At 41.9% G+C, this 14,569-nt stretch overlaps 1 protein-coding gene across 1 annotated transcript in view; it reads left to right on the top strand.

Moving 5' to 3' along the window:
- LOC308586515 (BEN domain-containing protein 5-like) overlaps nucleotides 1–14,569 on the top strand; it is a 753,040-nt gene that overhangs the window by 680,509 nt on the left and 57,962 nt on the right. The window contains exons 10-11 of the mRNA XM_081193192.1: nucleotides 117–269; nucleotides 13,217–13,379. Of these exons, the coding sequence (XP_081049318.1) occupies nucleotides 117–269; nucleotides 13,217–13,379 (316 nt within the window). The remainder of the gene's footprint in view (nucleotides 1–116; nucleotides 270–13,216; nucleotides 13,380–14,569) is intronic.

Here is a 14,569-nt window from a genome sequence, read left to right as displayed (position 1 = left end):
CCTACTGCTATATGTTTTGATTTTCAGGGATGACATTGTTGCTTTTATAGCTGAGTTCCCTTTTGAAATATGTTTTCAATTTATCTTTTGTGTGCATGTATATATTTTCTATACAGAAAGTTACCCTGGAATTCTATATCGACATCCATGCTCACTCCACGATGATGAATGGCTTTATGTATGGGAACATTTTTGAAGACGAGGAAAGATTTCAGAGACAGGCTATTTTCCCCAAGCTACTCTGCCAGAATGCTGAAGACTTCTCCTTTGTAAGCAACTCTCTCTCTCTCTCTTTTTCTACTGTAATTCCTCCCCCTTCCCTTCCCTTCCCTTCATTTTTTTTTTTTTTTTGTATTATTAAATACAAATTCATACAACTCATTCAGCCTTTGGCAGTACCAGAGTCTTCAGGCAGCCCGTGCTCCATACAAGCCATGATGGCTGAGATATGTGTGTGTTGCTGCTGCTTGGTGGATTCACTTTTGTTGTGGCAGCATTGTCACAACCAGTAGAGCCTGGTCACATTTGCAACTGACTGCATACTGGGTTTATGAGACGGGCGAGGAACATGCGCCTTCAGACAGGGCCAGATTTAGATTTGATGAGGCCCTAAGCTACTGAAGGTAATGGGGCCCTTTATATGTCCAGCTGTCCTTTGTCAACAACAATTTGACGCTGTTTTTTTGCTATATGGTAATTTATGGACCTAATAGGTATCTAAAGCCATTTGCACATAACAAAATATGTATTTTATCAAAGTAATTTATTTTTTATCTTATATTTTGGAAATGTACATCCAGTTTTTTTCTTTAAACTTTTTTGGGGCCCCCAAGAAGGTGGGGCCCTAAGCTATAGCTTGTTTAGCTTATACGTAAATCCAGCACTGCCTTCAGATGTTGCTAGACTGGAACTGCCATCATTGCTGACCCTTGGGTCATGCTGGCTGGGGCTGATGGCAGAGGACAGAGTTAGAATAGATTTTTGCCCTCAATGGAAGTGCCATGTTCAGAGGCAATATAGCTTATCCTTGACTACCAGGAGTCGGACTTCAGGGGTAGGCTGTGAGCTGCCAGAGACATATGGCAAGTCACTTTTGGAAATATTGTGCTGAACTAGATGAAACAGTGGTCTGATCCAGCAAGGTGGTTAACTGAAAAAATGTACTTGATACAAAAATTTTTGTTTGTTTGTTAAAATGGGATGTTATGTTGTATCCCTTAAATGCTATATTGGACAGATATTTCTCTCCCCTCCCCCCCCACCCCTCGCAACCTGACCTGGCCTTTATTTTTTTTCCCTTTTCCTTTCTCCTCAGTGCTTAATTTTTTTCTGAGGCCAGCCAGCCAGCCAGAATATGCCATCAATGGATGTTCCAGCTGCTGAGTTGTGTTTAATCTTGCATTATTCCAGTCACAGCCAATATCATACTAATAACCCATATTTTGAAGGTGCAGGAAGAGGGAACGTGCTATAAAGGGCCTCCCTGGCTTTTCCTGCACAGAAACAACGTAAAGCAGCTGAGTCTGCATATTGGAAACAAAGCAATCAACAGAGAGTCCCATTTGTCTACTAGCAATAATGCTAGCCTGAAGGGTTTTCCCCACCTCACAGTACTGTATAGAAATTGTTTGCATCTCATGGTTTCACATTAAAAAAAAGAAAAAACTTTGCAATGCAGAGCTGATAAACAAACTAAGGTAAGACATGCACTTGGATTTGGTGACAGTGCTTGGGTATCTATCTGCAGAAAGTGTAGGCCAAGGGTCAAAAGTGTCAAAGCCACTTTTGAGGTCAAGATCTTCAGTATGTTACTAATAGCTTAAGGTCCTGCTGCTGAGAAATGCTTTCACTACAGTGGTAAGGTTGCCATAAGGCCCACTGGGATGGATTTTCCATGAATTCTGGATCATTACCCGGCCCAAATTCCAATTCCATTTTTCTAAGTCTCTAGGAAATATGAGGCAAAAGATGCAGCCAGCGTTATGCCCTGCCATGTAGTGCTCCCACCTTTTATTCAATGCAGGAAGTTGTGTCTGTGATTGACATTACTGGCTTAAGATGCAGCTAGGTCATTTTTCTTCTCAGTTAGTATCAAAACTGGAGTCTTTTGGGTGGGTAGGGATGTGTGCACATTAAAGCCGTAATTTAATTGTCCAGGGATCAAACCTCTTTGATTCTTTTGATGGTCTACCCTGAGTCAGAATCTTAGAAAATGATGGAGGAATCCAGGATTCTGGTATAGTTTTGATTGGGAAACAGTGTGCCCAGTCCCAAACAGAAAAAAAGCATCTTGGTCTTTTTAGGGGTCCAAATAGATGTGAAGTCGGTAGAGTGATTGCAATTATTGTGTCTGGTTTTAAACTTTTAAATAGCACCTATGGTGCCTTTGGGGGTAGAAGCAAGATGGTGCCATTGAGGGTGGGAGTTTGAACAATGGACACTTAAATAACGATGCATCGTGGGGCAAATAACAGCTCTAGAGAGGGAGGTTTTCATCATGAACTTAGCCCAAGGGAGATGGTGGGTTTTACAAAAAGGCTACCCATGTTCTGCCGTTCTAATCCTGTGCTTTCATATTTACTTGTAAAGCTGCCAGTCTGTGTGGCCAATATTGCATTAACAAGATTGCTATATTATATCCTTGTGGAAATTTGCCAAATTATGTGCATATGATTGTGATCAAATCAGTGCAGGCAAACATATTGTCTTATATGACAAAGATAAAACAGGCTTGCAGATTGTGCATTGAAATAATGAACTAGGCTACAAATGTAAAAAATGAGAAAAAAATGCAAGTTTTTAAAAACTTGAACAAATGGAGTGGGAGCCAGACATTTTCCTTGCCTAGATCACCATTTGGTTCAGAACTAGCTGGGACAACTTACTCGACCCTTTAAGACTGTTATTATATGCCAGGCTTGAATTGTTAAACTGCTGCTACTATGTATCTTCTTATATTGGATAAAATACAAACTAAATTAATTCTGTTTTGGGAGGAAGGGTGCATATCCTTGTCATTTGGTAGTAATGGTTGTTGTTCTTGTTTTTAGAGGAAGAGAAGCCTTTTAGGAAGAGAGAAAGTAGGTGCCAACAACCAAATAAACATTGTTTGCCTCCTGCTCCAGGTCACTTCCAGAGGCAACTGGCAGGCTTCAGCAAATGCTGGCAGCCAGCGTATTTGAGATTATTCTGGGAGCTGCTGGCTCACAGCTTCTCACACTGACTCAGCAGTTTTGGTGTGTGACCTTGTACAGGGAGGAATTCACTTGGAACAAGACTCCAATGCCAGTTATCGCTGGACAAAATAGCAGGCCCCAAACTAATAGCCTCATTGTCTTGTTGATCCACATGTTTAAACTGGCAGCTCACATTCCTTCTGTTGTACTTGGATGTGTTTTTTTTAAAAAAAGAAATCTTGTTTAAAAATAAAGATCTGCAAATGTTTAACCAGGGGGATGCAAGATCCGTGACATGCTTTATTATGGATACCCCTTCTCCACCAGGTACTACTGGTGGCCGTTACTGTTCTCTATTGCTTGACAGGCTACTATAATTTGGATGACATGAGCAAATCTTTGGTCACTTCCCAACATGTAACAGGGATGCTCCTGTTGCATATCTCTGCCTTAGTGTCAGAAACCCTTGTCATGTTGAGGTCTGTACAATCCTGTGACCGACCCACATGGTTGCAAAACTCTCAACTCTTTCTAAATAAACAAGCCCTAGTAGTGTCTTGAGCTATAGTAGTAAGAACAGCAGGGAATACAGCTGGCCAGGCTACCAGGATTTCTTTGTTAAGAGATATGTGCAGATATGACACTCTCGGTATAAGCCTTTGTGGGTGTGAGGAACAAAGCGGTGACAATTAGAAAGCTGTGTATATAAATACACAGCAGGCACCGAACGCTCCAGAAGGACGGAAAACTGCACAGTAAACGTTATCATGCCCATGTTTGAGAAGTGTGGGAATGGGCCACTGTTGTAGCTAATTATTTTTCTGAAGCTTCAGGAGGTCTCATTTACATTGTATGCTACAGCAGACATTTGTAAGGATTAGAATACTTCCCTAGAATTGCTTCAAGTGAAAGCTGGCGGCTGCATGAAGTGTTGTCTGTAATTGACTAGCTTCATGTCTTCACACAGCATCAAGACAATGTTCCATTATGTTATCCATTGACAGTATCATTGAAAAGATTACTCTCCTTAAAGTATCTGTCAAGCTTGATTGATTTACAAGGGACAAAAGCACCGAGAGGACTTGAAATGCAGGTCCTTCTTTTCTCTCACACCACCGTTTAGCATACATAATGGATCCCCTTTGATGTCAAAAGCTCATATTCCATTAATAATGAACAGGCTTTTTGAATGCAGGCTCCTTGTACAGAGTCCCACACTAATAACCTGTTTGCTGCAAAATGGGAATCACTGGCAAAGCAATCATTTGTCTGGATTTTACATGCTATCTGTGAGTCTACACTCAAAGGGATTTCTTTCAGCACTCTGCATGACTGAAGCTCAGGCAAATCCTGGTCTTCCGCTTCAAAAACAACATCCTGAAGATGGTCATTTGAATGGTTTACTTTAATTAGGCTGGGAAAAATTAGCATTACTATATTGTGGAGTGTATTTCATGCATAAGGAGCTTATTTCCATTGGTGAGTGATACTCTAAATATCTGGTTGTGCAAATGCTCCATCTACATGTTTGATATGGTGAGTCCCCAGATACCGCTATTGCTGCCTTGGGTGATTCTTATAAATAAAATGGGGCATTCTTCTATCAGTGGGAAAATGGCTGTTCTGTCTAGGGATGTGCTTGGTCAGAAGCTGCTCCCTCCAAACAGCTGGGTCTCCAGGGAAGTTTTAGAACAACTTTGTAAATCCCTGAACTGTTCTTTTGCTAATTTCATCTGCTATTTTTTTCTACCACAAACTAAGTCTGATGAATTCAGGATCCATCCTACATAAGAACACATAATCCCCTTTTCAAAGCCATCCAGGTTAGTGATCATCATTACATCCTTTAGATTCTCTATCTCAAGATCACCCCGGGCATTTTTGTGAGGGGGACCATAGTAGCAGTCAATTAAATGAAGGACAAAACAAATGACATATGACGTGTTTGCTAATTTGGACATAGCCTTACTTTCTTTATAACCAGAATGGTTCTCATCCATTCTATCTGAGGGAGGAATTTGAAACTCAAAGTTTTACCTGCAAACATTTTTCAGTAAATGACCGTACCTTACTTATTTATATTTTCATGGACAAAAGTTAAAAGTCACTAGCACAAAGGCTGAGTCACCAGATTTTATGAGTATCTGCTGATTTAATTACCAGTGCATCTGATGTCATTCATAATATAAAGCTAAAGCTGGATTTGGAGTGTGATGCTTTGCTAGGCATCACTTATTTTACTTAGCAGATTAGTCATCAAAAGCAGCTGAGCATTTCAAGAAGCCATTAGAGCTTGGGGATGACTAATTGTGCTCTTTGCAATGGGATCAGAGAGGCCTATTTGCTCTTCTTTTTCCAGGAAAAGGAAATGGACAAAGTCAGTCAGAGAGGGCTTCATTCCCCATCCATCCACCCACCTCAGGCGGATGCTAGGTCTAGCTGTAATCATTGAGATGTCTTGATTAGGCCCCATATTGGTGACCCCTTCCTTTTACTCTTTTCACCCAAAGTGGGCCAAGTGTTGACTCCTGCAGTTTTTCAACCAAGTTCAGATGACAGAAGCAGTCAGTCAACAACCAGCTCCTGGGCATCGTTCCTTCTGCCAAGGGTAGCAATCTTAAAGGGACAGGTTGGGCAGAGCAGAACTGTGCCACAGGCATTTTCTCACCTTCCTTTTGTCCAGGTTGTTGTTGTTTAGTCGTTTAGTCGTATCCGACTCTTCATGACCCCATGGACCAGAGCACGCCAGGCACTCCTGTCTTCCACTGCCTCCCACAGCTTGGTCAAACTCATGTTTGTAGCTTTGAGAACACTGTCCAACCATCTCGTCCTCTGTCGTCCCCGTCTCCTTGTGCCCTCAATCTTTCCCAACATCAGGGTCTTTTCTAGGGAGTCTTCTCTTCTCATGAGGTGACCAAAGTATTGGAGCCTCAGCTTCACGATCTGTCCTTCCAGTGAGCACTCAGGGCTGATATTTTTAAGAATGGATAGGTTTGATCTTCTTGTAGTCCATGGGACTCTCAAGAGTCTCCTCCAGCACCATAATTCAAAAGCATCAATTTTTCGGCGATCAGCCTTCTTTATGGTCCAGCTCTCACTTCCATACTTCCATACATCACTACTGGTTGTCCAGGTTAGCTGACTGGTACTTTCTCAGAATTGTGCTGCCTAGAACTGCTACTGCCCAGTCATGGATCTTGGATAGTCACTCTCCCAAATGTCTTCTCTTTGCCTATTGTTCTGCATTCCTTGAAATTCTGCATGGAAACCATGCAGAATAAAACTTTGCAAAGGCTTGAAAGACTTTGACATAGCTGATCTGTTGGGAAACTATTTCTGGCTACTTACATTAATCCTCTGAATCCCTAACAATTATGGACACTTATTCTTTCTGAGAAAATGTCACTCGGTTTGAAATACCACCACTTTCTAATCTAGGTATTTACATAATTTCTTATCAGAAATCCCTAGCATATGTAAGCAGGGCTGGGAAAGGTCCATATCTGAAATTTGAGAGAGCCACTGCCCACCAGTACTGTATAATAAACAGTGCTGCGTTAGATGGATAAGTCAGTTAAGTCTGCCTCAGTATATGACAACTTCCCATACTCCTACCTAAATTTCAGAGAATTGCCATGTCTTCAAATTAGCCATGGAATTAGCCCAAAGCAATCTCTGTAATTGATTTCAATGGGAGAGAAAGTTAAGTACATAATTAAATATCCCTCCTTTGAAATAATGGGACTTAAGCTCTTGGAATCCATTCATCCTTATTCACAGGTTTAGATTCTCAAACTGACCACTGAGTCTTCATGTGGAAGAAGGAGTATAAAATTCTTTATGTTTCAGTTAAGCCTTGCTTGAGCAGCAAGGTCTTCCCAAGCACTGTATTCCTGTATCCTGACTTGTTCTTTGGCCCCAAATAATCCTTTAGTCTTGAATACTGGTTTTCCTGGAGTTCATTGGCTCCTCTCAATGTACTGGCTCTGACCCTGACACTGCCATAGCAAATTTGATAGCGACACTTAAAATTGAGATAGCTGGGATTAAAACCAGCTACGTTTTCCTCATCATCACAAAACTGGATTCTGCTTGCATGTAAAATAACAGATAAATTTATTGCAGTAGCTCTGCAATAGAAGCTCTCCTATTCCCCCTTTTTTCTAAGAAGACAAATGGAACTATTGTTTTATTTTTGTTCCTTTGGAATACATTTCTGTACATTGGACATGCCATAGAAATTTTGGTGTTCATTTTGGAGGCAAACAAAAAAATAGGATGGGAACTGTATGTGTTTTAAGACTGCAAATGCTGGTTGCTCAGGAACGAGGACCCTCTGGATATTCCTGGCTAAATGAAACCAATCTGTCACATGATGTTAAACCAATCTGCTCGTGTTAGCCACAGGGCCATCTTCAAATTAATTTATAGCCCCCAAAAATAACAGAAAGGAAGAAATATCCACACAACTGTTTCTTGTTTTCTTCTTGCCACTTCTTGTCCACATACATTGTTTTAAAGGCCCAGGGGGAAGAAATCCCATGTGCTTAGGGATGAAACCAATTTTCTAAGCAAACATACCAGTAAAAGTTACACTCATAAAAACCACCAGCAAGGACCTAGTTTTTGTTATATTTATATAGGAGGAGGTTTCTGGAGAACTTGGCAGTTCTACTGATATGAGAGGAATGATGAAAGTACTTTTGCCCCCAGAACTTGCAAGGGTTGACTATACAGAAGAGTTTGGGCTTGTTGTAGTAGTATTTTAGTTCTTCTCTAGCTCAGTAAACAAAAACAAAGCACCTCTTGAAAGGCACCTAACATGGAAAGTGTTATCTCAGTGCAAATATATGTATCCTATTGATCCCGATACCCAACTTCTTGCTTCTCACCCCCCAAGGTAACAGGGACCTATAGAAAACTATGGTTAAATAATACTGGAAATGACCACCAAGTTTATCACCTTCCAACCTGGAAACCAGTTCCATTTCCTGATGAATGACTGCTGCAGAATATCTTGCTTCACCCAGGGCAAAAACAGCATTAATCGTGCGGTGATGTAGCACCCACCTATAATCTATTTTTGTGTATGTCTGGGTAGGAGGCATTGGAAGAGATGAAAAGGGTATTGCAATGGGGTCTGAGGCCTTCCTGACCCGTCTCTACTTCCATGCCTCAAAGTCCAAGGTCATCGATGTAGGTCTGGTTGTTAGATTTTACTCTTAATCAAATCTGATGCAGGAAACTAGATATCTTATGGTGTGGACATTTCAGGGTGTTCTGAGCTCTCCTGTGCCTCCTTCAGAAGGCTTCTGCCACTTATCACGGCTGTTGGAAATGTGGTAAAACAGTAGCTTGACCTACCTGAGTTTTTCATCTCATATGGGTCTCCATTCTCCAGTTACACTGTATGGAATGCGAATAAGACTTCTTCTTTCATCAGAAGATTATGTGAGATTGCATGTGGTGAGTTTTGCCTATGATCCATTGGGCAATTAGATCTGTATGCCTGCGGCTTTTATTGGTGTTTGTTTGTACCTCGAGCCTGAAATGGAAATCCTCTCTTAAAATTAGCTCTCCTACATGTTCCTGCACATATGATTCAGACTCAATACAAAAGAAAGGAGTAATGGAAATTCATAGGTTTAACTGTTGCTTGCCTGCATTGGTAAGGCTGATAGGATGTATAACAGGTTTAATTTTTCCTAATCCTCTATTTTCTGTTCTGCTTAGGGAACATAAAAATGTAGTGAACTATAGATGGAAATGGTGTATATTGGCTTCCACCCTTAGGTTTTCTTGCTATATCTTTGAGATGTTTTTTGTTTGTGCATAATCCTTCATAACATGAGAATAGTTTGGCCTGTGTCTGTTACATACAACTGGCAAAATCCCTCAAAGCAGGAGTCAAACCCCTTTTCAGCCCAAGGACCACTTTCCATCATGGGCAACCTCCCCAGGCTGGGTAACAGTACTGGACAGAGCAATATACAGTGGTGCCTCGCAAGACGAAAATAATCCGTTCCGCGAGTTTCTTCGTCTAGCGGGTTTTTCGTCTTGCGAAGCAACCCTATTAGCAGTTTAGTGGCTATTAAAGGCTTAGCGGCTAAAAGGCTATTAGCGGCTTAGCGGCTTAGAAAAAGGGGGGGTAAAGCGAAAAAAATCGCAAGACTTGCAAGACGTTTTTGTCTTGCAAAGCAAGCCCATAGGGAAATTCATCTTGCGAAGCGCATCGAAAAATGGAAAACCCTTTCGTCTAGCGGGTTTTTCATCTTGTGAGGCATTCGTCTTGCGGGGCACCACTGTATGTTGCTCTTAAAAGAGCAGGCTACACTCCAGCCATACAGCAGCCTCCACATCCACCTCTCCATCCAGGCAAGCACTTCAGTAATACATTCCACCACAGCAAAGACACTTAAGGAGGGCACAGAATAGATCCAGTAGGGTGTGTGGCCTGGTGAGAGTCCTGAAGGCCAAATAGAGAGACCTGGAGGGTTGCATGCAGCCTGCAGTCTTGGTCACTTTCAGCTCATCCATTTCCAAGACAGAGCCTGAGCCTGAGAGGAGTAGTCTGAACTGAGAAGTAAGAAAGGTCTCATTTGGATTTTTAGGCCTTGTTGGAGCAAGTGTGCAATTGTCTTGCTTGGAGCTCTCCAAGGTCCTGCAACTCAGGTTTTAAACTAAGCTGTGTTCTGTCAAGCAATCTGACTACAGCTTGAACTATTTTTTATTTCCAACATGTAGAACTTTGTTTCCTATACCCATGTCTGATCGTCTATAGTGTAGCAGTTCCCTTTACCTGCCTTTGCTATTCTGCAATTTTCACTTACTTGTTCTGTACTGGAGTTACTCCCCACCCCCGACTTAATTTCCCTCCTTTCTCACTCTAACTGAAGCCACTTCAATTTATTTCTATCTTCCTTGGTCTTGCCCTTTTCCCTCTTCCAGTGTCTGTTCTCCACCATTAATAAATTTCCTGGGACCTCTATCCAAACACTCCCAAACCTTGCCTTTTATGCAGCTACCCTGGGTATCGGATTAATGTTCTGCAGCTGCTGACCTCCAGCTGTCCCTCTCCTGGCTCATCTGTGTTTTCATTTGAGTGAGCCAGGATAGGAATGTTGTGGGAGGCAGCTGAAGCTCCTGTGTCCTCCTGACACCAGGATGTGGTTGTGTGTGTGTGTGTGTGTGTGTGTGTGTGTGTGGCTGCTGGTGGTAGTCGTATCAAACTAGGATGATAGGAGAGAGTTTTCTGTTGAAGATAAAATGTGGAGCTTCTCATATGACACTGCAGCCATTTCATTACCGAAGTATTACTTAGGGCAGTGGTGAGGAACATCCAGATTACAATGGAACTACAACATCCATCATCCCTGACAATTGACAATGGTGGCTAAAACTAATGGGAGTTGGAATCCAACATCATTTTGGAAGACCACAGTTTTTCCTATCCCTGGCTTAGGGTGAAAGCATTTGCCACATTATTTTTGAGATTTCATCTGCAATCTTAAGGACTAAGAACTTGCCTTTTATAGATAAGTATTCTCAGGAGACTATGGATTTGTATCTCTACTTTAAGGAAGCACCACTCCATGCCAAATTTGTGATAATTTCACAGTTATATCTGTATGTAGATATTCTTCTATCTGCATTCATTCCTTATGAACATTTTAAGAGCATAAATGCATATGATGCATCGTCTCTGGACTTGGAAATCTCTAAGGCTTGGATTTCCAAATGGTGAGTTTCACCATTAGCAGCCACAGAAGGCAGAAGATGTGGCGACTCTACTGATTCCAGCCATACATGGCCAGCGGAGCAAACCTGCAGTTGCCATTGCTGCAGTGAATGTGATATGTGGCCCATTGCCAGTTCTAACCAGTTGACACTGCAGGACCTCCAACTTCAGGTTCATATGGGTGCAGGTAGTTGCTCTGAGAGTCTGATCCAAAACCATTTTCTGCTTTAAAGGTTAATAATCAGTCCATTAAATTGGGCCTGGAAACAGATTGTCACCAGATAAGTATAATGTGATCTGAATGCCTAGCTGCTACAGTTAAGGCATTGAAGGACTGCCATGTGTACCTCATAAGTTGCTAGTGAAAGCCTTTCTAAAATGAAGCCTTCTTCTCCAATAGTTCCTATTTCTGCTCCTTCACCATTTCTACAGCCCTGCCCTACTTTTCTCTTCTTTAAGGTTCCACTTGTCAACCCTTCTTTCATAATAAGATGGTCCACTCTGCTGCTACAGAGACTGAAAATCAGTACTTTGGATCTCATTAGAGAGGATGCATTGGAGCACTGCTTGGCACAAAACAGTCAAAACAGTCAACAGTGGGAATGTTACTATCATAAAACATTAGTGGAACAGCTAAAGCTTCCTACATTTAATGCTAATAGGAAACTGGGTTCCATCTACTTCTAATTAGCCACAAGACTTGCCTTTTTATAACATGAGAAGCTTTAAAACATATCAAATGCTGATGGAGCAGCAGGTATTTTTTGAACTGCAGTCTCCCTGTATACCTCATTTATCAAGAGTTGCCATGAATTCCTACATATCTGTTAGCTCTCAAGTCCTAGTTACAAGGAGCTAAGGAAATCAAGCAGCGGGGTGTGTGTGTGTGTGTGTGTGTTTAAAAAATCATTTTTATACTCTCATTTTCTCAGGTACTGGTTCCTGGCAGTCCTGGTATTGCATGGAGTGAATGAGCATAAGTTCTAGGCTGACAAGACAGCTGGCTTCAGGGGCTTGTGGTGGGCATGGGGTCTTTTATTGCTTTGACAGTAGCTCACCTGCAGTCTAGGCAAAGAGTTTGCTCCACCTAGTGGCTGTTACACTTTCACGGTAGGATACAAATTCATTCTGGATTTTGTGACAGAACACTGAATTGCCCAAGGTTGAGCGCAGAAAAGAAGGGTTAGATGTTGCACACATTTGTTGACCAACAAAGAGACTTTGCTGCTGCAGTAAATTAAAATGGCTACTCAGTGGAAATAGTTCTAGCTGTAAAATAAGATGTTGTCCCACCCTGCAGAACACAGAGCACTGCGTGAAAATAAGAGAGGAGTGGGGTGGGAAAGAAGATTCTGGCAGCACTGGGACAGGGATAAAGAAATTATCTTTGCAATCTCTCAGGGTAGTGAAGCCCATCCAGAGAGCCAGATGCGTAGGAACATCTACAGAAACAGCCCCCAGAGTTCTTCTCTGCATAGAGAAAATAAAATTTATTTAAAATTTATATGGTGATGCTGAGCATTAAAGCAGAAGTGAGATGTGAACTTGCAGTATCCCAGGATACAATTCAACCTTTTGACCAATGAGGTGTGCTTGGACTTCCTGTCTACATATACGCACATTGGGGTGAGGGGATCTGAACATTCCAAGAACTATGGGAACGCCTATATATGCGAACGTGTGAATAAAATTGTGTTTTGAATAGACTGTGTTTTAGTGAATTCTCTCTTTAGAACCAGACCTAACTAGATAAGATGACAGAGATCTCTGATTACATCTCCTGTTTCTTTAAAATTTAGGGAAGAGCAGATGTTTGGGGCAGGGGAGAGATTTAGATGTAAGTAGAGCCCTTCTGGATCAAACCAAAGGCCCATTTAGATCTGTATCCTGTTTTCACAGTAGCCAACCAAGCAAAGCAGGAGCCCACAGTAATTTTCTCCCCAGCAACTGGTATCCAGAGGCAGACTGCATCATTCGGTTTGGATTGAGACTGAAGTGCTGGGGTAGAGGAACTTAACCCTTTCCTCAAGTGCTGAATTCTCAAGGCAAAGCTTCCGCCCTCTAGTTGATAGCTGCCATATTATGGGAAACTTACAAACAGCAGCTTCTTCATTCTACTGAGGTAGCGTGCATATACACGAGAACAACTGGCACTGGTGTTCTCTTTAGATGCAGGAGTTTGGACTCAAATATGTGGTTTGCATGTGCATGGACTTTTTCTGGTAAATGCCTTTCCAGTTGTGTTTCAGTAGTATGGCCTCAGCCCTGCTCCAGTTGATTTCTCACCTTCTCTTTCTTACAGTCAAGCACCTCCTTCAACCGAGATGCTGTTAAGGCAGGGACAGGCCGTCGGTTCCTTGGCGGGCTACTTGATGACACCTCTTACTGCTACACCCTGGAAGTCTCCTTCTACAGTTACATAGTTGGAGGGACTACTTCTACAGTCCCGTACACAGAAGAAGCATGTATCCTTTGTGATGCTTTAGTTTTTGTTTTCTCTTTACCACGACCTGGGAATCTAAGGTAAGCAAAGACTTGGAATAACAGCAGCTCAAAAAAATACCTTCTTTGCTCAACCACACTGTTATATCATCTTTTCAAGGTTTCTCAGAAGTTTCTGTTAGGATATGGCTTGGATCCTGAAGTAATTTAGTATCAGAAAATTCATGGGTGGAATGTTTCTCATCCCCTCATTCTCCCTGCAGCATTTGTGTCACATTTGCCAGAGTATCTGGGAATGTGGGATGGGACATGAGGGAGCTGTTGGGTGAGAAGAGAACCAGGCTAAATTGAGTAGCTTTCTGCCTAATCTGGGGTTGAACCCCCCATTTCGCCATCAGTCTTTTGTTCCCAATCACATGTTGTTCTGGGGGCCCTTCTATACTCTTGAGGTTTTATGAGGGGTGCAGGTGGCTGCAGGATGGAGGAGGCAATAGCAAGCTTTCCTTCCAAGAACTTCTTCAAGTAAAATAACCGTAGAATCAAAGACTATGTCTATATACCTGTCTTCTCCCCCCTCTTTTAGGGCTGTATATTGTATAACCTCATTAATGTGCACCTTTTCTGTTTATTCATACTATTCTATAATATTCCAAAGGTTTGCCAGAAGTTTCTATTAGCTTCTATATCCAGTGGCAAGTGTTAAATTTGTTCTGTCGTCAACCTCTTCTGAATCCTGGTCTAAACTGTCAAAAGCAATTTTAGCCCCTGTGAGAAAATGCCAGTCACTATTCAAAAAAGACTGTGCTGTCCTTGATTATGCATTCCCTCCGTGATTTACATCTCCCACTTCCTCAGCTCCCTGCTAAAAGTCATCCTTCCTTTTTATTTCCCTTTTTGGGGAATGGGGGGGGGTTGGGGCTCTTTATATCTCTGCAGGATCAACTTGTCTTATGCAGATGGAGCTATATCACTCTTGCTTCATACATCATTGCCATCAGCCAGCCAGAGCAGAAAATAAGTTGTAGATAGCAGTGATTATCTTTGGTGATGAGGTACAGAAAAGCTGAGACTGCAGTTTGATTTCCATAAGCATGGCTGACCCTGCTGTGCTAAAAGTAGCACAAGCTGGTTTGAACAGGCAAACATGGAAAATGTTAGCATAACCTGTGTATTAATGTGGAAAATCTTACCCTGCTTGGATGTAACTTCCTCT

This window comes from Podarcis bocagei (genome assembly GCF_964188305.1).
Source record: "Podarcis bocagei genome assembly, chromosome: 5".
NCBI lineage: Eukaryota > Metazoa > Chordata > Lepidosauria > Squamata > Lacertidae > Podarcis > Podarcis bocagei.
Note: the sequence above shows the minus strand (reverse complement) of the source record. Positions and strands in the feature narration are given on the sequence as shown.